At 51.0% G+C, this 24,844-nt stretch overlaps 2 protein-coding genes across 2 annotated transcripts in view; one reads left to right on the top strand and one right to left on the bottom strand.

The window, feature by feature from the left end:
- On the top strand, positions 534–21,867 carry GPRC5B (G protein-coupled receptor class C group 5 member B). Its single transcript, XM_018040564.1, has 4 exons — positions 534–669; positions 10,297–11,310; positions 18,882–18,994; positions 20,302–21,867. The coding sequence occupies exons 2-4, from the start codon at positions 10,305–10,307 to the stop codon at positions 20,344–20,346; spliced, it is 1,164 nt and encodes a 387-aa protein (XP_017896053.1). The 5' UTR covers positions 534–669; positions 10,297–10,304; the 3' UTR covers positions 20,347–21,867.
- The window catches only part of IQCK (IQ motif containing K), a 151,755-nt gene continuing 148,630 nt past the window's right edge, over positions 21,720–24,844 (bottom strand). Inside the window, exon 9 of the mRNA XM_005697542.3 lies at positions 21,720–24,314. Within this exon, the coding sequence (XP_005697599.3) occupies positions 24,259–24,314 (56 nt within the window). The 3' untranslated portion in view covers positions 21,720–24,258. The remainder of the gene's footprint in view (positions 24,315–24,844) is intronic.

Genomic DNA, 24,844 nt, shown 5'->3' with positions numbered 1-24,844 from the left:
AGTTCCTGATGCTGGAGAAGATTGAAGGTGGAAGGAGAAGAGGGCGTCAGAGGATGAGATGGCTGGAAGGCAACACCGATGCAATGGACATGATCTTGGGCAAACTCAAGGAGATGGTGAGGGACAGGGAGGAGGGAGGCCTGACGTGCTGCAGTCCAGGGGGTTGCAAAGAGTCGGACACGACAGGGCGACAGAACAACAGCTGTTTAGTAACCCACAGTTTAGAAAACCCCTCTATGTGTGTGTTTCTGCAAGTAGATCAACGGAGGAAAATGTCCAGCGCGTCCACAGTGCTTTGGGACGCACTGTGGATGTGAGGGTGGTGGTCCCTAAATGCGGACACTGGAGGGGGCTCGCCTCGGCGCTGCAAGCGGGAAGCAAGGAGCGTGCGCCGGGTTCGGCTTGGAACAATCAGCCCTGGCCGGGACGGGGGCGGGGTTCGGAGGCTCCGGGGGCGGGGCCTCAGGGGGCGGGGCCGCGGCGGCTGCAGCAGCGCGGGCCGGGCCAGGGGGCGCCTCGCGCGGCTGCGGCTAGCGAGTGCGATGCAGTGAGGCCGGACGGGCGGGCGGGCGGGCGGGATCGCTGGGCTGGGGCCACGGCGGCGCTGCAGAGATGTGACTCGGGCCGAGGGCCAGCGGGAGCGTCGGCGCTGCGGGGCCGCGGGGGTCGGTGAGTGCCAGCCGCGCCGGCAGGGTGGAGGGCGCTGCGGCGACCCCAGAAACTTTTCCCCGGGTGCACTTGGGAGCGTTGGGATGTGGTCTGCTTCTTGGGCTTTTCTGAGTTCCTCCTCTTCCCCAAGGGGTTAGTCTGCTGGGGGAGTTGGGGTTTCCGGGCTGGAGGACCACAGTTTGGCGGCAGAGAGGAGCCCGCAGACCGCGGGGCAGGGGGCGGAGAAGGTTGGGACCTTAATGGGGCGGGGGCGGTGTTCCCGGACCAGACGGAGATCAAAGTCTCAGAGGAGGGTCTGGAGGCGATCGCAGATCAGGCAAAGGGCTGTTGGAACTGTAAGAGACTTCAGGCGTGCCCGAGTGACTCGTGTGAGGGCAGCCGCGGGCAGGTCTGGGGGCTGCGTGGCAGGCGCGGGGCCTGACCACAGACAGGGCAGGCGGAGCCGGGGGCACAAGGGGAGAGCTTTGGAGGTGAGCTGCGGCACCTGCCGTAGGGACTGGGGGTCGCGGCTACGCACTACCGGACAAGGAAGGGACACTGCGGGCGAAAGGAGGCAGAGCTGGGACCTGGAGCTGGGGTACAAGTGAGGGGCGGCTGCATACAATGGCGGGGGGGTTAGCGTTTCTGTTCCGGCCAGGCTAGAGGCGATGATCAGCCCTGTGCTGCGTCCCCACCCTTTGGGGGACACAGGCTTCCAGTCCCAAGAATCCCGGGACCCCTACCGCCCGCACCCGCCTCGGCCGGAGGGTTGGTTAACTGGCCAGGGAGGGGGTACCATTGCCACCGAGGAGGGGTCCAGCGCAGCCCTTGGGTTCATTCCCCGGCTATGTCACTCCCAGGCCTAGCCAATCGCCCTCCCACCCCTCAACGCAACTTGTCCCCAGTTCGCTAAGGGGGCGGCTCCTTGGAGCGCGGACAAAGGCCCCTGGAGTGTGGCGGGCAGCGGCATCCCCGCCTGGGGCCCCGGGCCACGCGCCACATTGGCTGCCCAACTGCGCCAGTATGGGGGGTGGGGGGGACCTGAACTGAGCCCAGGAGGAACTAGGGGTCCTCGCAAAGAGGCGAGAAGTGGGGGAGGGGCTTGGCACAAAAGCTTTGGAACTTCTGCCGAGGAACCTTGATTCATAAGTTTCCCCAGGGATGGAGGCTTTCTGGAGGACTCGAGACGTTGAGTTAAACTGCATGCAAATAGGATGTAAATAGAATGCAAATCGGTATCTGTGGGTTGGGAGACCTCCACCCGGCCGGTTTTGTATCTGGACTGTGGAGTGAACTGTTTCCTATCTGTTCCTGCTCTGTCTGAAAAGGGGTCAACTGAGTTGGGAAGGGAAAAATGGAAGTGGGAAGGAGTCGCCATTTAGGGCACAGGCAGTGAGACAAGCAGTCTTGTTAGAGAGAGAGAAGCTTAAAATCTTGATCGGTTAATGTATTATTTCAGTAAATGTGCCAGCTACACAACTGGCAGATAAGCCCCTGCTCTCAGAGCACTGGGGAGTTGGGCAAACACTAAATAAGTAAATAAATAGTAAGTGGATAAAACTTCCATTTGGGATAAGTGCTGCCAGGAAAATAAAGCAGGGTGATGTAAAATAAAGTGACAAGAGTTCTGCGCAGTGACATTTTAGTGGAGCTTTGCAAGACAGGGCTGCCCCCCCCTCCACCCCCGCCACTGGCAGATGTTGGGGGGGAAGACTGAACCAGGCAGAGGGCACTGCAAGTGCAAAGGCTGGGAGGTGGGAATGAGCTTAGAGAAACTGAACAAAGGCCATTGTGGCTGGAGCTGTAGGCAGATGTTGAGAGTGGGGGTCTGAAAGGGGATGACAGGACCAGCCAAACCCCGATTTGGGGGGCCATGGAAAGGAGCTTAGGTTTTATTCTCCTAAATGAATCCTTGGAGGGAGGGTTTGGAGTAGAAAGCCACGAGATCTGATTTTTAAAAGCTCCCCTGACCTCAACAAGGAGAGGAAAAGCAGCTCCCCTTTCATTCTGCCTCTGGGGATGGCGAGGCGCCGGGAGCCTCCGAAGTGGACCTGTAGGGACTGCTTTGAATGAGCCTACGCCAGGGATGGGTCAGGTTTTAAAACCCACTTCTCACTTTTAGGCAGTTTCTGTCTACCCTAAGCAGCCCCCACCCAGAGCCCTCGGCTCCATATGCACTTCCACGCAAGAGCTTCCTGGGGGTTCTGAGTTAGTCACATTTTCTTCTCGGAATTACAGCCTGAGAGGAACCATCCACCCTGGAACGGGCAGCCAAGGATGCAATTTGCATTTAAATGATTGCTTTTATTTACAGGATTGGAGCTGCTTTGCATATTCATGGATCACGGAGCCTGTGTTCTGACAACCCTGTTTACTAACGTGTGAGGGTTATTAAATTCAAGGGCCCCCAGATAGTCTGGTGGTCTGGATGGTGCTGGGAACTAAAGATTATGAGATGGTATAACTTGGAAAAGAGATCAAAGGGTAAGATTGCAGGTCTGAGAAAGAGTTTTAATTAATGTCAGGAAACCTTGCAACAGTTTAATCCTTCGGGAGCAGGAAATGCTCTAAAGGGAGTGGGCAAGGACAGAGTGTGGTGTTGGGGTGCGTGGGGAGACAGGCTCCGCAGTCTCATCCTGGCCGTCTGCTGAACATGGCGGGGAGTCCAACTGGGGTGCAGCAGCCTTGAGGTCAGGAGTCCGGAGCAGTGGGTTCTAGTCCCAGCTCATCCGTCACTTCCAGGAAGCCTCTGGCCAAGTCGCCTTACCACTTCCTATTCCCAACAGGACACAGAATTGTCTTTGTTTTTGTAACAAGTCAGGACCCAGAGCTCCCTGTCTGCCAGGCACCAGGCTGAGTACTTTCTAAGTACCTTTCACGTCGGCTTTGAGAAAGCGGCACTATTACTATCATTGTTTTACAAAGAGACTGAAGGTCAGAGAGGTTAAGTAATGCCCTGTGTCACTCGGTTCTGTCTGACTTCCTCCAGCTGAGGTCTTCCACTCTTGAGGACACAGATGGGAGTGTAAATTCTGTGCCAGGTATTCATTAGTACTTTAGACATGCCCAGGGCTAGGTAAGGCCCTCCAGACCTGCTTAGTTTTTCTTTCCCGTCCATGCTCCAGCACCTCCTCCCCACTTCTTTAGAGAAGGTGGGTTAAAGGGGCCTCTGCTGGCAGTAGCCAAGGGGAAGCGGGTCAGAATGGCATGTTCCAGAGCAGTTTTGTACGTCTTGTATCTCCTGTCATCTGGGTGGGTGGGAAGGTGAGGACGCTGGTTCCCAGGAGAATGACTGGTGTCTGGTTTCTGGGTGTCTACCTCTGACTCCACAGCAGGGGCACCTGGTTTTAGGGCATGCAGACTGGCCTCCGGTCCTCCAGCGCCTGGTTCCCCTCTGGAAAACCACCTGTGCAGTCAGGCCGCCATTTAGAGCACCTGCTGTGGGAATCAGGAGAGTTTGGGAGTTTTCAAGGCAGACCACATGAGTTTGAGTAGGCTTCGGGACTTGGTGATGGACAGGGAAGCCTGGCGTGCTGCAGCACGGGGTCGCAAAGAGTCGGACATGACTGAGTGACTGGACTGAACTGAACTGAACTGAAGGTAGACCACCCCAAAGGCTTCTCCCCTTCACACCCCCTCAGGGACTCCTTTTCTCAGTGTGTGATGGTGGAGGCTGGAAACCAGTGGTGGACCAACACTTGGGTGAGCCTATTTCAGTCCCATCTCCATGGTAACTGCCCCTCCTGGAAAAGGAAAGTCAGAAAACTTCATAACCTCAGGGCATTTGCCAGTCTGTTATTTATTTAAGACCCTTTATAAGTGCTTCAGTTCAGTTCAGTTCAGTCACTCAGTTGTGTTTGACTCTTGGTGACCCCATGAACCGCAGCACAGCAGGCTATGGTCCTAAACCCTACTTATTATTTTAATCCTCACAAGAACCCCGCAAGTCGGGTGTTATCACTCCCATTTTGCAGATGAAGAAACTGAGGCAAGTAAGGTTAAGTCTGCTGTCCCAGGTCACAAGGTTCTAGCAAATGCCAGGGGCAGAATCGGAAACCCAAAGTTCATGCTGCTTGGTGAGGATCAAGGCTGGGAGAACCAGCCCTGCTTGTGGCCTGCAGGCAGGCAGCAGCACTGTCCTCGCACAAGGAATCTTGCCTGCATTCTTTCCAGCCTCTGCAGGCCCCAGCTTGTGAGAAATGGAGCGTGCTGCTCCACCACCTGCCGGCAGCTTCTGGCCCCTCTGTGGGGAGAGAGAGCGTGTGTGCGCGTGCGTGTGCGACGCAGTGTATTTAAGAGCATCTGAATGAGTCACATTTCTGGGAGCCTGGCCGGCAGCAAAGTAATTAGTATGTGAGCCGAGTCTTGCACATTCGTCACTTTATTCATTACTCCTTTTGAGGAGCCGCATGCCTACATCCCACGGGTTTGTTGCCATATATTCATCCCGCCCCAGTCAGCCTTGCCCTGGGGCTGACTCCAAACCTCTAATCAGGTTTTGTGCAGTGTGGGGATCCTGGAGAGCTCCCTGCTTGGCAGGGGGAGGCCTCAGGTGGCTGATGGGGCTGGGGCTTACCTGACAGTGGGTGCAGTGGAGCCTGAGTGGGGTCTGGGGCAGTGGTAGGAAGGCAGAAGGTGCAAGGCCATGGTTCTGGCTCCCCAGCTGCATATGTTCGTGCTTCTCAAACCTCAGTGCACGCAAGCATCTGAGCACACCTGGAGCTTATCGGAGGGCTGTGGAAACACAGGTGGCCAGGCCCACTCTGGAGAGTCTGCATTTCTTACAAGCTCCCAGGCAATGCTGCTGCCATTGCCAGTCTGAGGATCAAACTTTGACTTAAGCCTCAGTCCCCTCCTCTATAAGATGACCGTGAGAGCATCTTCCTGCCCTGTGCCATGAGGGTTGGAGACCATATTTAATCAGTTCATTCATACAGCAGCTGGGCCATGAGCACTGCCCGTGAGCCAGGTGTTGGGGAATCGATGCAGAACAAAACAGACAGGAGCCTGGGTGTGGGGGAGACAGACCAAAAGAGTAATAAAATAAAACAATAGAAAATTGTGGTACCTGTTACAAAGATAAAGATCAGGAGTATTGGTATAGAGCATAAAGGGGCAAAAGGAACCTAATTTAGATAGACTGGCTAGCAAAGGGCTCAGCCGGTGACATTTCCAGAGCCCTGGTTTGTCTGAAGAGCCCAGTAACAATAGTACGTTTGTCTCCTGATTCCACGACTTTCTAGCTGTATAGCTTGTCCTAGCTTGGACAAGCCAACTGGCCTCTCTGTTTTATTTCCTGTAAAATGCAGATAGTGATACCACTTGCCTCATGGTGTCATTGTCCAGATGATTAGGTGTTAACGTATGTGAAGTGCATAGCAGAGGGCCTAGAGCATAGTAAGCACTGGGAGAGTTAACAGTCATTATTATGTTCACGATGGCAGTAATAGAGAACTCCACAGGGCAATTCTGAATCCCCCAGAAAGCCCAGATGAGCTGGACTCTGCTTCATTCTGTGAGGTGGTATAGCCCTCCTTCCGATCATGCCAGAGTTCTGTAGAACAATGACTGTCACCTCGTGGGCATCCCTTGCAGTGATAATGACCTACTTGGGACAACTGAACCCTTCCAAAGACCCTGGAGCCTAGATGTTGATTAGCGAGGACTTCCTGGAAGAACAGGACCACATCATGTGGGATACATCATAGAACGTCTTTGTTAACAAGTTATATAAACCCATCTCAAAATGGCTTAGTCCAAAAAAAGAGAAGTTAATTGACTGCTGGAGGTGCAAAGACCAGGGTATCTGGCTTCAGGCATAACTGAATCCAGCCTTGCAGTGTACTGGGACTCCTGTCCATCCTGTGACAATTTCCTGTGGGCTAGCTTTCCTCTCAGGCAGGTTCTTTCCCTATGATGGTAAATATGCCCTCTCCAGCTCCAGGTTTATATCCTTTTAGCTTGTTGTTGTTCATTTGCTCAGCAGTGTCCGACTCTTTGCGACCCCGTGGACTACAGCATGCCAGGCCTCCCTCTCCTTCACTGTCTCCTGGAGTTCGCCGAAGTTCATGTCCCATTTTGTCAGTGATGCCATCCAACCATTTCATCCTCTGCTGCCCGCTTCTCCTTTTGCCTTCCTTTCAGCTTATTAACCCCAGTAACAAGAGAAAACCTCTTTCCAGTTAATTCTAGCAAAAATCCTAAGAGTGATTCTCATTGGTCTGGTTGAGGCCAAGTGCCTATCCCTGAGCCAATCAGTGCGGTCAAAGGGTGGGATAAATGCTTCAGTTGGCCAGGCTGGGTCTGGGGCTCACAGCTAAAGGGGGCTCTCCAGAGGAAGATCAGGAGCTCTTTTCAGAGCTGGAGGAAGGAGAGGTTTCCACCCTCAGGAATGAAAACAGAAAGCAAGAGTGTATCTATTTTCCCATGTCAGAAAGGAGTGGGAGCTAGAGACGGGGACCACAGCCAAAAGAACCCACACAATTTCAGAAGCTTGGTTGCCATCTTTATATTTTCTTCACATTGGTTTCCTGTTGTTGTTGGAAGGTCAGTCAGGAAGAGAGACGAGCCGGCAGAACCAAGGGATGAACCGACAGAACCAAGTTCCGACTTGTACGCAGGTCTGAAGAGAGGAGATTCCTCCAAGAGAGTGAGTGGAGGCAGCTAAAGAAAGTCTAGTTCTTGCAAGGAAAGGACCTGGGATGCAGGCATGAGGTTGAGAGACCTGGCTGGTTTCCTGGCTTCTTCTTCAAGTCTGTTCTCAAGCATATAAACCAGGCTTTCTCATCCTCAGCACTGCTGACATGTGGGGCCAGATCACTCTGGTGATCTTAGTGTTGAGGGCTATCTCAGGCATGTTGTTCAGTCACTCAGTCATGTCCAACTCTTTGTGACCACATGGACTGCAGCACACCAGGCTTCTCTGCCCTTCACCATCTCCCGGAGTTTGCTCAAACTCATGTCCATTGAGTCGATGATGCTACCCAACCATCTCATTCTCTGTCATCCCCTTCTCCTCCTGCCTTCAGTCTTTCCCAACATCAGGGTCTTTTCCGATGAGCCAGCTCTTCGTATCAGGTGGCCAAAGTATTGGAGCTTCAGCTTCAGCATCAGTCCTTCCAATGAATATTCAGGGTTGATTTCCTTTAGAATTGACTGGTTTGTTCTCCTTGCAGTCCAAAGGACTCTAAAGAGTCTTCCCAGCACAGGCTGCGTAGCGGCTACCCTGGACTCTACCTGCTAGAGGCCAGTTGCACTTCCCTCCCCAGTTGTGACAAACAGAACTGTCCCTAGATATGCCCCAGTGTTCCCTGGGATCACAATCACCCTGGTTGAGAACCACTGGCCTGGAGGTGTGTGGGGAGAGTTGGGGAGAGGGCTGTGGTCAAGACTCCAGAAGCACCTTCCTCCCTGTCTCCTCCCAGCCGTCCTGGGGACTGTTGGCCACTGTGTGAACTAGAAAGTCTGCATGGGGTGTGTTCTGTTGTCACTTGCTGAGAAGTCTCTTAATCACATTTGCCATTGATGAGAAGTCTAGACGAAATCCACTATACTGTGTCAGGGGCCAATGGCATTTTGTTCCAGCGTATCCAGTTCTTAAACTTTTTTTTCTGGGCATGTTGGTTCTTAAATTTTGATTCCGAGTGTGCTCTTGTGATAAGAAGCTCTGACTAGGACAGCATTTTTTTTCCAAAGGTGGTACATTGGGGTATGGCAATGGGGATGCAACATGAGTTCCATCAACAGGTATTCCAATGTGTTGAGCTGTCTTTTGGGTCAATTTCAAGACCTTGGTGAGTCAGTTAAGTAAGTAACTTACAGGGGGTATGTAGACAAAGCTTAAATAGCTGAGGTGGCACTCTTGTGACTGACACGGCACGAAGAGTGATGGGACCAGGGGCCTGATTACCAGTGTCTGAGTGCTTGTTTCAGGAGCGTGTCTTGTCAGATACCCTCTGTTCCTGCCTTCCCTCATCTCTGGGCAAAGGAAGGATCACCCTGTAGCACCAGGCTCCTTCTCATTCTGTGGTATCAATAATTTATCCCAGCTGATGGCCTTGCGGCCAAGACAGGATCAGAGCTGCTCACTATATCCCATCAAGAAGCTGAGAGAGAGAAGTGATCAATACCACATTTACTTAAGAAAGCCCCAGGGATGTGCTGAACTGCCTGGGAGGTGGCTGGTTACAGCCTCACTGTGGGCGGAGCTAAGTCTGGCTTAAGATGCCCAGAAACACAGCACAGCAGAGCTGGGCAGGCAGGGCTTTCCCAAGGCCAGGCTCCCTCCAAAAGCAAGGACCTGGTGGCAGTGGGTAGAGGAGAGCCCTACTGAGAAGTCTCATTCCTGCAGTATCTAAGAAGCATCTACTCGGTGCTAGTTCTTCACCAGTGGTGCTCATTCTGTGATTTCCCACGCCGCAGGGAATGTTGGCACTGTCTAAGAAGGGGTTGTCACTGCTAGGGGAGAGGGTGTGCTTCAGGCACCCAGTTGGTGGAGGCCAGGGGTGTTGCTCACCTCCTGCAATGCGCAGGACAGACCCCCAAACAAGGGAGGCTCAGACCCAAAGTGTCCGTTACCCCGGGGCTGAGAAACCCTGGTTTGCACTGATGAACAAGACAGTGTCCCTGTCCTCCTGCAGCTGGCGGTGAAGAACGGCAGGAAGGGAGGAGAGGAGGAAGGGACCGGAGAAACAAAGTAAACAGGCGAAGGGATAACAGATGCGATTAGACCTAAGGAATAGACGAGAGGCACTGTGGAGGCGGGAGGGGGTGTGACCTTGGCCAAGGTCTGAGTGGATGACATGAGAGCTGAGACCAGTGTGCGGAGGAGCAGTTTTCCATGAAAGCGGGGGTGGGTGGGGGGGGGCTCTAAGCAGAGGAAGCAGGGGGCGAAGAGGAGACTTGGGTTAACAAGCCCGTCTCTGGCTGCTGGGTACAGTCCTTGGGGGCGTCCTGCAGGCATCTCCAGGAGAGGGGGGGCTCCCTGGAGCAAGAGGATGGATTCTCAGGAGATCTTTGTGAGAAGGGTAGGATGTGTGAGGGGAGGGGGAAAGGCAGAACCCAGGAAGACAGTTGACACTGTTTGATACGCTGGGAAGCTTCTAAGAGGGGGTGCTTCTAGGAGCTGAGTGTGTGACCTTGGGCGAGTGTCCCAGCCTCCTCAAGACTGTTGTCACCGGTGTGAGGACTGGCTGTGTTGGGTCCCTGGCCAAGGCTGAGTCATCGGTGAGTGCCAGCTGTTAGCACTGAGGGACCAAAACCACGATGCACGTCCTTCTCCCAGCGAGCGCTCAGCCCATGCGCATCTCTGTGAGTCTCATTTTACTCCCTTATTTTTAGAGAGGTCAGACACGGCCTCACATTCAACGGAGATGACAGGGTATTCAGAGAAAGGGGGTGTCCCTCCCACCCTCTCCTCCAGCCGCTAGCGCTGACGATTCATGGTTGTTCACCGAGCCCAGCCAAGGGGGCAGATGGGGACCAAAATCCTCACCCACTCCTGGCGCCAGGCTGTGCTGCCTGGAGAAGGGGGCTGGTGGTGGGTTTGAAGGGACGTAGGGTCTCCTTAAAGAAGTCAGGAGAGTGGAAGTCTCACCGTGAATTGGTCTTCTCCCCCCAACTTTTCTGGAACCTTCGCGGTGGCATCAGAGAGAAAGATGAGAACCCACCAGGCGCTCGCCTTCCTCCTGCTCTTCGTGATCGCCTCCGGGGCCTCTGAGAACGCCAGCACGTCCCGGGGCTGCGGGCTGGACCTTCTCCCTCAGTACGTGTCCCTGTGCGACCTGGACACCATCTGGGGCATCGTGGTGGAGGCAGTGGCCGGGGCGGGCGCCCTGATCACACTGCTCCTGATGCTCATCCTGCTGGTGCGGCTGCCGTTCATCAAGGACAAGGAGAAAAAGGACCCTGTGGGCCTCCACTTCCTCTTCCTCCTGGGGACCCTAGGTCTCTTTGGGCTGACCTTCGCCTTTATCATCCGGGAGGACGAGACCATCTGCTCGGTCCGCCGGTTCCTCTGGGGCGTCCTCTTCGCGCTCTGCTTCTCCTGCCTGCTGAGCCAGGCATGGCGAGTGAGGAGGCTGGTGCGCCATGGCAAGAGCCCCTCGGGCTGGCAGCTGGTGGGCATGGCCCTGTGCCTGATGCTGGTGCAGGTCATCATCGCCATCGAGTGGCTGGTGCTGACTGTGCTTCGAGACGCAAAGCCGGCCTGTGCCTACGAGCCCATGGACTTCACGATGGCCCTCATCTACGACATGGTACTGCTCGTGGCCACCCTGGGGCTGGCCTTTTTCTCGCTGTGTGGAAAGTTCAAGAAGTGGAAGCAGAATGGAGTCTGCATCTTGGTCACGGCCTTCCTGTCCGTGCTCATCTGGGTGGCTTGGATGACCATGTACCTCTTCGGCAACGCCGAGCTACGACAGGGAGATGCCTGGGGCGACCCCACCTTGGCCATCACGCTGGTGGCCAGTGGCTGGGTCTTCGTCATCTTCCATGCCATCCCAGAGATCCACTGCACCATTCTGCCAGCCCCGCAGGAAAACACGCCCAACTACTTCGACACGTCACAGCCAAGGATGCGGGAGACGGCGTTTGAGGAGGACGTGCAGCTGCCTCGGACCTACATGGAGAACAAAGCCTTCTCAATGGATGAACACAATGCAGGTAAAGGGGTACTGTCCCACTGGGTTAGGCTGTTCCTCCCAAAAGAGCTCCTTTTCCCCCACTGAGCATCACGGGCCCTGGGGGTAGTCCTGGCAAATCAGAGCCCACAAACATTGACCCTGTGCTGAAACTGGCCCCTAGAGATTCAGCGTTATCAATTCATTTAGCGTGCGTGCCTGCATGTGTGTTCAATCATATCTGACTCTTTGCAACCTCATGGACTGTAGCCCTCCAGGTTCCTCTGTCCATGTGATTCTCCACGCAAGAATACTGGAATGGGTTGCTATTTCCCTCTCCAGGGCATCTTCCTGAGCCAGGGATCAAACCCGCATCTCCTGTGTCTCCTACATTGGCAGGCAGATTCTTTACCACTGAGCCATCTGGGAAGAGACTTAATTAGCACTTTCAACTAATTTAATGTAAAAAGTCAGGTTCCTGGCCTTTTTTGAAAAGTTGGATCTGGCAATGCTGGTGCCATTCCCAATGGCACCAGTTGTCTGCAGCTGGCTGGAAGGCCCTGTCAGGTGGCAGTGGCCTTTTAGGTGGGCATCTGTTTTCTCTTCACTACACTCCCCTTGAGCTTCCCTGGTGGCTCAGCTGGTAAAGAATCTGCGATGCAGGAGACCTGGGTTCGATCCCTGAGTTGGGAAGATTCCCCTGGAGTAGAGCACGGCTACCCACTCCAGTATTCTGGCCTGGAGAATTCCATGGACTGTATAGTACATAGGGTTGCAAAGAGTCAGACATGACTAAGCGACTTTCACTTCCCATGGCTCCCTGTCCCAGACACTATAGTATATCAACATCAGCTCCCTGCTTCCTGGATGTTTGAGTTTGCAGCCCGTGTGCTAGCTGGATGCAGGGGATGGAGAGAGGCAATGCTCACGCTCTCTCCTCTAGCTCTGTCTCCAGGAGTGGATGAATTTGGGCCCTGGAGTCAGAGTCTGGATTGGGATCCTGCCCTTTCCCAGATATAGGCTTTGTGTACTCCATAAAGCTGCTGTGAGTCCTGATGTACCAAGGGACCCCCACGGCGCCTGGCTTGTTGAATGTGTATCCTGGTTGGGTTCCCCTGAAAGCAGAGCCTGAGACTTGTTGCAGGCAGTTTACTTAGGAGGTCTCCCCTGCCCGGGAGAATGAGACCGGGAAGGCAGAAACGCCAGAACAAGAGCGTCGAGAGCTAGTTACCACCACGGGCAGCTGGGGCTTATTCCTGCCAGGGACACGTGTAGAACGAGCCTCAGAATTGATCCCTGGAGGACAGGAGGCTTCAGCATCTGTCCATCAACTCCTATCTCCCACTGCCATGAGTGTCCGCCAGGGCTCCCATAAATGGGCTAATCAAGTTCTATTAGCTCCGCCAACAGAAAAGCAGAGATTCAGCAGGCACTTCAGGTGGAGGTGGGATCCCCAGGTGAGCCAAGAAGTAGCAGCCCAGGCCCCAGCTACCCCTACGGGAGATGCTGGAGAAGTGTCTCTTACAGTTGTTGCTTAAAGCAAGTCGGCTGGGTTCCCAGTACTTGAGATTAATTAAAAGTACCTTTTCTCAGTTACCTAAAGATTTATCAGGAGCTATAATAATAATAGTAGCAGTAGCAGCCGCAGTAGTAATAATTACCTGGTATAATTGTCATTTTTTGAACACTAGCTACATGCCAGACCCTACTCCTTAACCTGCATTATCTCATTAGTCCATCCCTCCAGCTGACGAGGTAGGGTCTGTTATCCCCATCTCACAGAGGAATAAGTAGAGGCTGTAAGAGATTCAGTCTTGCCCAGTGACATAGGAGGTGGCCCCTTCGAATGGTTGAGTCCCCTTTTCTGTGACGCTCACCCAGGTGCCTGGGCGGTGGTCTGGTCATACTGCAGAGTCAGCCTTTTCGGGTTCAGCACAGCCGCCCACCCCTACAGGCAGGGGGAGACACATCAAGCCCCCAGGTCCTCCAAGGCCCCCCACAGCCCTCTGCCCACCAAGAGGTACCCCGCTGCCTCTGCACCCTGCTCCTGCTCAGACCCCCGGGAGAATGACAGGCCTGCCCCCTGCTCGTTCCCCCTCCCCACCATGGGTAGAATCACAGTCCTGGGGTGGCCTTTATCAGAGCGGTCTCCTTCTTACTGGAAGCCCCAGACCAGCAAGCCTGTGTTTGTCAAGAGATTTGACAGGGATGAGCCACAGCTCTGGTGGGGCTGACTCCCCTGGTTGCCAGGAGAAGGGGGTCATTACAGGGAGCCCAGAGGGTCCCTCAGGGCATATGATAAGCAGAGGCCAGGCACCTGACCAGTTCTTGGGGTCCTGGTGGAGCCACCTCTTCCCTGGCCTCTCCTGGAATAGGATCCTCTTTATCTGACACTTGCAAACTCCCCTTGGACCCTAAAGGTAACAGGAACTCCTGAAATGGTTATAGAGCTTTATACATTCACCGTGCAATTAGTCCATTGCTTTGTCAAATTCTCAAGGCCATTTGTGATCCCTAGAAGGTTAAGAATCATTTTTGTTGAACCTGATGGTCTAGTTTACTGCAGTGCAAGGAGGAGTTAGGTGCTAGAACTACCTACAAGTATTAGGGGCATCAGAAGTTAAAAATGGCTAACCTTTACAGGGTGCTTACGATGGGCAGGTTCCATTCTGAGCATTTTAGTGACTAATCTAATTTAATTCCTGCAATAACCCAGTAAGGTCCATTTTGCAGACAGGAAACAGGCATGGAGAGGCTGAACAATTTGCCTAAGAGGCAAAGCCAGGGTTTGAACCCAGGCAGCCTGGCTCCAAGCCCACTCTGCCACAGAACTTCTCCTCTTAAAGCCCTTCAGCATCCCTCATCTCACAGGTATGTCAGAGCAACTCTGTGCCTTGAGAAGACAGGGATTATCAGTCCCATTTTACAGAACAGAAAACGGAGTCTAGGAGTGTCCGGCAACTTGTTCAGGCTCACAGTGGGGCAGGGAGAAGGAAGGTTGGTTTTCTGAATGCCCTGCATCCTTTCTTGGGAAAATGCAGTCAGTATGTCATATCCTTGTAAGATCCAGAGATCAAAGCGATTTGGGACCCATGTCAGAACCAGCAGTGCCTGGACTGGCACAGGGGGTGATGGGGCTTCAGAGGTGCCCACACACCCATCTGTTTCCTACTCTGGGTTTCAGAGCCAAGGACATTGTCCCTCATTCCCCTCTTTCTTTTCCAAAGCAAAAATAACTTTTTTATTCCTTTCTGATGACAGAAGATCAACAATAATCAGGAGTTCAGCAAGTGAAAATAATAAAAATTGCTCAAAATCCCATTGCCCAAAGGCTGACTGTTTGCTCCCGTCTTGCCAGACACAGTACCCCCACCCAAACACACATACACACACACAAACCAGTCCAGCAGAGCGGCTCTTAACCTGTCTGCACATTAGAGTCTCTTGGGCAGCTTTAAACAGATAACCAGCGCCTGCCCCCTCAATCTGATTGAGTAAGTCTGTTTGGGCTCAGGTATTTCAGGCCCTCCAAGTGCTTCTAGGGTGTAACCAGGTTGAAAGCGCTCGTTGTCTAAGAGGCTGTCTGCAATGCGCTTGCTTAAATCGACAGTGTATCGTGCAGGAAGGCCTTTCCAGGTCAACAACTGCAGAGCTGTCCTTTTCACGAGACAGAGCTTTCCAGGAGGCACCATAATTTGTTTTCCTGATCTTGGTGATGGTTTAGTTGCTAAGTCATGTCCGACTCTTGCAATCGCACAGGCTATAGCCTGTCAGGCTCCTCTGTCTCTGGGATTCTCCAGGCAAGCACACTGGAGTGGGTTGCCATTTCTTCCTCCAGGGGATCTTCCTGACCCAGCAATTGAACCCGGGTCTCCTGCATTGCAGGCAGATGATTTACCAACTGAGCTATTTATGGTCTTAGCTGGTGAATATTCTGCTTGTTTCTGGCTTTCCATACAAGTTATGCTGCAAGAACCCTTCTTATCCATTCATCTTTGTGTCCTTGATCAATTACCTCCTTGCAAAAGAATTCCTAGACATGCATCAGAATCTGCTACCTTTCAGTCCTGATATATACTGCCAGATCCCCCTCCCCACAGAAAGGTAGACTGATTTAGTCTTCCCTGATGAATTGTATGAGAGCCCCCATCCCCACTTCTTCACCAACCTTGGATATTGTCAGACTTTTTTAATAGCCCTGTTTTGCATTCTCCCAAATGTGTCTCCTCCAAAATTCACGTGGGCACCAGGCAAAGTCAATTCCCTCAGAAGGCTCACAGAGAGAGAATAAATAGTCACCCTGGTTAGGATTGCCTTTGTTCGAGAAATCCTACTTTGCTGGCTGGGGAATGCCTGGGCACCCTTCCTGGCCATGGTGAGAACAGCTGTTGTCCTCTTTGGTCTGACCTCAGCCAGCTGTATTTTAGGGAACCGGGCCCTACACGGGGCCTTACCCGGGAGCTACAGCTGGCGCTGTTTCTCCTGCATTTTAACCAGCCAGCCCTTTGGGCTCTCTACCCTTGAGAGTCCAGCCCTGAGGTCAAGAGACGGGAGGAATATACCCCAGGCTGGCCTGCGGCTCAGCCTCTGCTGCCTGTTTCCTTCCCCCAGTGGGACCCCAGATATGTAGGACTTCACCAGCCTGCTGTTTCTTAATACTTATCAACAGGCATGAGGTATGTGACAGAAGATGAAAATACACAAGGATATAGCACTTCAGATCACATTTTGGAAAGCGCTAACAAGGCGCATTAAATGTTCACCTTCCAAGAGCAGGAAGGAAAAGTGTTCTTTCCTCCATGAGGGGATTTGGGCTTTCTGATCTCATTAGGCCAAGGGCGATTTAAACTCTGCCCCTTCGCTGCCCAGTGGAAGGCCTTGTGTCAGCTTTAGGGGCAGGACCCAAACTTGCCTCACTTGTAGTGAGGGCTGGCAGGAGAGGGCTGGCATTTAGCCTGTGCTCTTAGATTCTTCTAGGGACTCCTTGTGGGTGAGCCCTGCTTGCCTTTCAGAGGCCTCATCTCTGGGTCAGAGTGGGCTGTCAGTTGGGGTTCTTGAAGATGCAAGTTAATTTTTTAAAAAAATCTCATCTGAAGCAATTTAAGTAAACAAAACAACAACAAAACTAATGTACTGGGGATCAGGCTTCAGAAATGGACAGATCCAGCAGGCTCAAGTGATGCCAAGATCCGGTCTCTCTCCATCTCTTGGCTCTGTTAGAATCACACCAGCTCTGAGCTCATGCAGAGTCCCACTAGAGGAAAGGAATGTTTCCCAGGATGCTTGAGTATAAAATCCCAGCGTTAGCTCTGAGTGGACCTGATTGGCCGGGCTTAAATCCCATGCCCACCTCAAGGCCCGGGGAGGAGGCAGTTGTAGCCAGTACTCAGGGACCCAGAATGTGGGAGGGATGTTTACCAGAGGAGAACCAGTCCAAATAACCACTACACAGAGGGATCGCCGGGCCAGGGCACCCCACAGACACCTATCCAGCTGAGACTTTGTTTCTTTGAAGAGAATGTGAGAGCCACATTCCCGCACTGCAGCTGGCCAGGCTCTGCTTCACGAGGAAAGCTGCGCAGTTCCATTTTCCCTCTTTTCGAGGAGGTCTTGGCTAGGAATTGGGACTAGTGAGAGTGAGAGTCCAGGGACTCTATGTCCCCTGGACCCTGTCCCCTCTTCTCAGCTCCCCAGGAAGGGCACCTCCTTGTCAGTGTGTGCGTGGGAGCTATTGAAGGCTTGGAGATGCTAAAGCAAAGAGGTTTTCACAAGTCTTTTAGAACATGCCTTCCCCACTCTGCCTATGGTTTTTGGTTCAGTCTGGGCCGATCTGCTCCCAAATGTCACTTAAATTCAAATTGCTCCTAAGTAACTAAGTGCAGTCGTTAAAAACATCGTATTTGGACCCAAAATAGTGTGATGGTCAAGGAAACCAATTCTGTCTGCTGCTGCTGCTAAGTCGCTTCAGTCATGTCCGACTCTGTCCGACCCCATAGATGGCAGCCCACCAGGCTCCCCCATCCCTGGGATTCTCCAGGCAAGACCACTACTTGGATTCAAATGCTGGTTCTTACCAGCTGTGTGACCTCGGGCAAATTACCTAATCACTCTGTGCCCCGTGTAAAATGGAAATAAAAGAACCTACTATGCTATGAAAATTAAATAAGATAATACATATAAAGTATTTTTATAAGCAGCCCTGGCTCTTGGTTGGCACTCTGTGAAGATTAACTGTACTATCAAGGTGATTTTGGTCCCTTCCCCAAGTAATTTAATTTGTAAAAATCCCAAGTCCTCTTACTACTTTTTAGTCAGGAAAAAAAAAAAAAAAAAAAGACTCTCTTCAGGGAGGACTTTAATTGAGGTTTTTCTCAGCAAAGTAAGATAAGTGCCTTCAGTGAGAAGGAAGATAATGAAGGCGACAGCTCACAACTGAGACGGACTTTTGTTTTGATTTTTTTATAGTGCTTCTTCTTTCTCTGTTATCTTTTAATAGACTATTTTTTAGAGCAGTTTTAGGTACGGAGAAATTGAACAGGAAGTACATGGAGTTCCCACCTGCCCCATCCCCCCTGGTTTTCCCTGTTATTAACAACTTGCATTGGTGTTAACATTTGTTGCAATGGATGAATCAATACTGATACATTATTATTAACTCATGTCCATAATTTGCTTTCTAGAGGTCACTATGTACAGTTCTGTGGGCTTGGACAAATCCATGATGTCATGTCTCCACTGTTACAGTATCACCCAGAGTAGTTCCAATGCCCTAAAAATGCCCTGTGCTCCCCGCAAACCCCTGCCAATCACTGATCTTCTCACTGCCTCTATAGGTTATACTTTTGCAGAGTATTATAGTTGGAATCATATAATGTGAGATTTTATAGCCCACTGCTTTCACTTAATAATACACATTCATGGTTCATCCAAGTCTTTTTGTGCCATTTGATTTTTCTTCACCGAAAGAGGAAATTTAGATGTATAAAAATACATTGCAAATAAGAAACATCATTTACCTTTCAGAGGTAAAACGAACAGACCTATGTTGCTGCCTTTGCTTCAGATCTCCCTTTTTTCCTGTCTAGAAATGACCCCACCCATACACCTGGGGCCCTTCCATCCTCTCCCATGTCACTTTCCCAGGAAGATGTCCGAGCTCTCCCATGTACCTGTGGTCCAGCATCTCAGGCTTGCCCACCTCTGTGTGTATCCAGAAACCATGTTGCACAGTATGGTGTTGAACCTGACATGGATGGCACTCAGCCGTGAGCAGGTCTTTTGTCAGAAGAGACCTTGTGAGAGGTGCAGGTGCTGTCTTTGTCACCCATGGCTCTCTGGGGGTGCGGGGAGAGGCTCCACCCTGGGTCCCCTCCCCAAGAGCTGCCTGTGCCCTGGATTCTGCAGACTCCCCAACCCCACTGAGATGGGTCAGGCTCCAAGAGAACCCGAGAACAAAGCGCCTTTGTGACTTTGTTTTGAATCTGGCTTGTGACAAAGGGGAGGAGCAGGGAGGGGGCGTGTGCCTGGAGCATGGTGTTGATGCAGGGGAAGAAAACAAAACTCAAAACTGTGTCTTTTTGTGTGTGTGTGTGGTGTTGCCTTTCCCTCCCTCAGCTCTCCGAACTGCAGGATTTCGCAATGGCAGCTTGGGAAACAGACCCAGCGCTCCGTTCAGAAGCAATGTGTATCAGCCAACTGAGATGGCCGTTGTGCTCAACGGGGGGACTGTAAGTATCAAGAGGTGATGTTCTGGCAGGAAGCCTTGGAGTGGTCAGTGTTGAGGGGCAGCTTCGACAGGGACACACCACTCTGTGGAGGCTGCTCACGGGGCTGCAAAGAGAGCAGCTCACGTCAACACCCCTTGCAGCTAGGATGCATGCAGAGTTCCATTTCTCTCTCCTCTCCACCTACTTTCTCCATGCATGAGACATTTCCCTGTAGTTAGTTGACCATCTGTAGATCATTTGAACGAGTTCCTGTTTCTTGCAGCTCTTGCACCCAGTGAATTCGCTATTTTTCATCATAACAGGAGGTGCCCCTTCCCATGCTTTCCTTGGGAAGCGACTTTTAGGAAAAGCCCAGAGTTACAAAACCCTGGCAGATTTTGCTGGCATCCAACCTAGTTGAGCCTCCTGCCCCATGCCCCAGCTGGGTACCAGGTTCCCCCCAACCCCCAATCCTTAAAAGATTTCTTAAGAAACTGAGGTGATTATCATTTCTCTCCCACAAACACAAAAACAGATACTATCTGATGCCAAACAGACCTTCAGCAGAATTGTCATCATTTACATTTTGCCTCTGTGGAATTACATCATTTTGTTTCTCTAGCGATCCAAAATTGCACTGTCATGCCCACATTTAATTTTCAAACATAGCTACATGCTTCTTTTACAAACACATGAACCAGTTTACATGTGTAAATTGGATTCCCATTCTTTATATCATGTGCCAATTCCATAACTCAACCTGAACTTTTTTATTTTCAATGTGAGTCAGAGATGGTCTTTGATCTCTAGAGGAAACTTGGGTTTTCCTGGCCTTTGACTGGTATGAGAGGCATCATTTGCACTGGTATGCCAGGGGCTCAAAGCAATAGGCTCACGGGTTGCAGTCATGAAGAGCACCAGCCATCCATGGGCCTGTTTATTGTTGGGTACCAAGAAAATCCTGAGTTTCAAGCATTTGATCTGTGGGCTTTAATAAATTTAGTTAGAAAACAGCCCCACCAGTCATTCTTAAACCCTCTGTGTTCAGTCAAGGCCAATGTGCATAAAAACACCCTGGACTTAGAAAGTGATGTGGGTTCTGGGTAAGGAAACGTATTTGTTCGGGTGCACGATTATAGAAAAGGGGCAGACAGCCTTCCCAAGAGCAGAATGTTGTAGGTAACACACAGTGGTTGCTGCTTTTCTTGGGAATTATTCAGCCCTTTAGGAAAAGGCAAGCTAACTTAGCTTTGGTACATTGTTAACAAATGGGTTTCTAACATTGACTTTGCAAAGCTGAGTTCTTAGTGTGTTATTCCTATTTCCAGATCCCAACAGCTCCGCCAAGTTACACTGGAAGACACCTTTGGTGAAAGACTTTAAGTTCCAGAGAATAAGAGTCTCTCTTACCAATTTTATTCCCTGGTCGTGTCTTTCTTGAGGGAGAAATCAGTAACAGTAGCTGAACAAGGCTGCCTCGAAGCCAGGAGATTTGGAAATCCTAGACAAGGGGATTTCGTGTAAATGTGAACACTGCTGAACTGAAAAGCTAACACCAACTGCCCTCCCCGCCCCTGCCACACACACACACACACACACACACACACACACACACGTAATACCAAACCAACCTCAAACCCCGCAAACTAAAGCAAAGCTAATTGCAAATAGGATTAGGCTCACTCGAAAATGTGGCTGGGAAGACTGTTTCATCCTCTGGGGTAAGAGCGGAACCGCGTTCACAGCCAGCAGGCCAGGCCAGTGTTGGTTGAGCACGGAGAGCCCCACACCATCGCCCCTCCTGAGCAAGTGCTGGACCCAGGTGGCCTCTTGCAGACGGTCATTTCACTGAGGAAGGAGAATAGGGGCTTTCTCACTGGCCTGCCTGTGGGTTTTCACATTTCAGGGGAGTCAGGAGCAGTGGAGGAGATGGTGAGTGTGATTCCGAGGCCCAGCCCATCTGTATCTGGGGAAGAGCTTTATGAGCAGTGGTGGAGGAAGCCTGGCATGTGCCAAAGAAGAGAAGGCAGTCTGGGAATTGAAGAGACCGTCACACTTAGAAAGTAGCACCCAGGCTTTGCTCCTTCTCTGGGCCTCTTGCTCTGGCGTCACTGCCAGGAAGCAAGCCTGCCTGCCTCCAAGGGGCAGTTTCCGACTGGAGCAGCCGTCTCTCCCCTGATTACCCCTCCCTCTTCCCACCTCAGGAGAGTTCCTCCAGCCCTTCCCCGCCTCTCCTGCCATGTCCATTTCAAAGGCTCACGTGGAGCCAGCAGCTCAAAGCCCCTGCCTTGGCCAGGGGGCGGATGCCGGGGTGGATTTTCCACGATGCTGTCACGTGGCAGGGGTACCCTGGGGTGGAGAGGCGATGCCTGCTGCCTAGCAAGCAGTGAGTTCTTGGGTCTTCTCTGCGGATGTAGTAAAAGGTCCAGCGTTGGGTGGAGTACATGAGGATTTCTTGCTGCTTTGGGAGGGCTTGGGGGACATTTTTGTCTCAGTTTTCTGCAAATTCCATGAAAATGGTTCTCTTCCAAGCCCATTGTTTCTGTCATGGTTTCCATCTGTCCTAAGCAAGTCATCCCTTTCTTTGGCATTTCAGACATCTCGGCCATTAAAAGCCCCATGTTCTCTGCACTGTTTGGCCAGCATAATCGCAGGCAATGATTCAAAGCAAAGAGTTTTAACCTGACGGCATGGAATGTATAAATGAGGGTGGGTCTTTTTGCATATACTCTAGTCACTGTATTGCTTTTTTTTTTTTTTTCTATAAAACAACCCATAAGCCTTTAACCTTTACAGAAAATGAAAAAGGTTAGTGTTTGGGGGGAAACTGACCTCTTCAAAAGCCAATATGTCTGAGCTGAGTATGTTTTAATAAACCTTCTGATTTTTCTTGAGGCCCTAGTCTGGTGTGTCCCATCCTCGCCCTCCCCTGTCCCCGTCCTTGCAAAGCACCCAGGTAGGGAGGCCAATCTGGCCCCAGTGTGGCCCTCCTCCAAGGTAGCCCATTTCCACATGTTGCCAGCATGGGGAAGAGGAGGCATACCCGACCGGGGGAAGCAGGGAAGCACCCACCCACCCGGAGCACGTGCTTGCTTCTAGAGAGAGTCAGATCCGAGACCTCTGTGCCAGGAATACCCCGGGTTGGGGGGTGGGTACTGCCATGGGGAGTATTGGGGTAGGGGGGGAGAAGCTAAGACCTGGGCTGGGGTTGAGAGTGCGGGAGGACGCATGTGGACCTAGAATTCTGAAAATCACAGAAATCTCCGAACACCTCGGTCCAGTCCGGTGAAAAGCGGCCACGATACATGTTCTCATGCCAGGAAACAGTGGCTCACCCCTGCTCCCTGGAGTCCTTCGGAGCTCTCTGATCCCATCAGGGGCTCAGGCTGCAAGAGGCCCCCCACCACTTGCAGAGCGGAGAACTCACACGATCATATTCTAAGTTCTTGGTGGTCTAAGCGTGCACGGTGAACACAGCAGAGATGGCTCCAGGCGGAAAGCAATGTTTCACCACCGCAAAAATAGAACTGGCTTTGAGCCACAGGAAACCTCACTAAATGAGACCTTTTTCTTTTCAAGTTTCTGATAGTTTTTTGCGCTTCTGGGTTTTATTTTATTTTGGCTTTAAGGTCAAGAGGCGGCTGAGTGCTCTCCCAGCGGAGGTGGGTGGGAGGCAGGGAGTGAGGGGGAGGGCAGTAAACTGTTCTCTCTCTAAGGACTTCACCTGAAGGGTACGAAGAGACATCTTTGCCGAGAGACTGTGGCAGCCCCCGCCCCCACCAAGTGAAGTTTAAATACAAAATTAAATGGCACCGCTGTTTCAGATCTGTTGTAAACAAGACGTTGGGGAGCATGACCAGGAAGGAGAGCTTCTGTGATCAAAACACCTCATTGTAAGCACAACTCTTTCCAGATCCAGTTATCAAAATCACCTTGGGACTATAACAGCCACTCTTTCTCCCCTTTAATAGGAAATGGTTATTCTGTGCTGGATTCCTCCCCTGGAGATGGGAGCGGGGAGGGAAGCAGGGAATGACAGACTGGGAAGTTCTGTGTGTCTCAAGGGCTGCAGATCTGGTTGTTGTTGCAAGCTGGGGATCCATTGTTTTAGCACAGTTTCTGTCAGGGTCCAGGAAACATGGGCAAAGTGGGGGTGGTCTTCCTGGTTAGGCAAAGCCGAGTTGAACCCTGAACCGAAAGGGAGCATTGTGGCTTTTATAATCCAATGATGCAATGATTATACCAGCTTACAGGAGTTCTCAGCAGGTGCTTTTTATTAATTGATAAAGAGCTAAGGCTCATTTTTGATAGATAATATATATTTATTAAATGTATTAATGTGTGTTTTATAATGTACCTTTATCCTCCCCTGGCTGACTGTTGCATACTTAAAAAAACATCGTTAAAGAAATTTCAAGACAATCAACATGTATCATAAATGACTGTATATAATAAATATTACAGATTTAAAAAGTTGTAAAGCATGGGCAGATAGGTTTTATTTTCAAAATGCTGTTCTTAACACAAAAAAATAAAGGCTTTACTATTTACTTAAGACGTGTGGTAGCTTGTCAAAACAACCCCATACAACTGTTTGGCTTTCAGATCCGCCTGGAGGCTAAGTCTGTGGCATTTTGAATGGGAAAATCCATTCAAAAATGGGTAACAGCAAACTGTGGAACAATTGAAGATAATAAGTCAGTTTACCCATGAAATGAGAAACTTTCTATAATGTTTTGGGGCACAGACAACAAAACGTATTTATCTGTTATAGTTGCCTGTGTTTAAGCATCTCATCTTGCTAGGTTTGCAGTCAAAGTTCAGGGTCAACCTCCTTGTGAAAGGATCACAGGCAATGATGTCCTTTTTTTTTTTTTTTTAAGCATGCTCAGCGGATAAACTTAAACCCACTGCAGAGGTTTGGGACTTTGTTTTAAACATGGATCTTTGCAAAGGCGACCAAAAGTGGGAAGCTGGTAACTAGAACATTTCAACATCCCTTGGAACTAGAGTTCATTGTACGTTTTAGCAGTGGGTGATGTAGAAGTATATTGCTGAAGAAATAGATGAAAGAATAAAATCGGGGGGGGGGATAATGCAGAAAGTTAAAACTACTACTTTTTTATGATAAACTATTTGCACTACAATATGTTTGCAACAAAAAGATCCTTATCCGAATGTACCAGATCTAGTCCTTCAAGAAAACATAATAGAGGAAACATAGCTAGAACATTGTCCTCCAGTTGGGTCATTGGAGCTTAGAGTGGGAGAGACGCCGACAGCTGTTAAGGTTGTGGAGTCTTAGCTGCAGCCTCTTTCTCATCCTCCATTTTGCATTTCACTGCAAAGAAATGAAAGAGAAAGTCAGGGCTGATTTATCAACACACACCTAGACAGAAGTGGCATCTGGACACCGCAAACTTTGATACACGGAAGTCGGTTGCTTTGAATCCCACTGAGCGCCTGCAATGGTTCTGATCCCACAGATCCACCGGGGAAGAACACAGGGCATTGTCCTCCACTGGCAGCACCTGAAGTTTCAAAGGAACTGCACAAAATGTTCACAGCTGTTCTGAGTTCAGTTCAGAAGAAGGTCAAAAGTATGCTTTGCAGGTCAGGGGCACTGAGGGAAGTTTCACTATAGATGATGACAGATTCGAAGCTCTTGATTCAACCGAATCTATCACCACTTCCCCCGTTCACCCCCCCCACCACCCAAAATTAAAAACTCAGGACATGGGGGTCAATGCACGGCCAGAAGAGAACCTTTTCTTGTCTTTCATGGACCGGACGAGAATGTGATCCGGGTGATTTCCTGAGTTGGCCAAACAGGAAAGTTAGGTGAACACACAACAGGGCACTGTCTGTAAG

Source organism: Capra hircus, chromosome 25 (genome assembly GCF_001704415.2).
Source record: "Capra hircus breed San Clemente chromosome 25, ASM170441v1, whole genome shotgun sequence".
Classification (NCBI taxonomy): Eukaryota; Metazoa; Chordata; class Mammalia; order Artiodactyla; family Bovidae; genus Capra; species Capra hircus.
The sequence above is the reverse complement of the archived record's forward strand: the minus strand, read 5'-3'. Positions and strand labels throughout refer to the sequence as shown.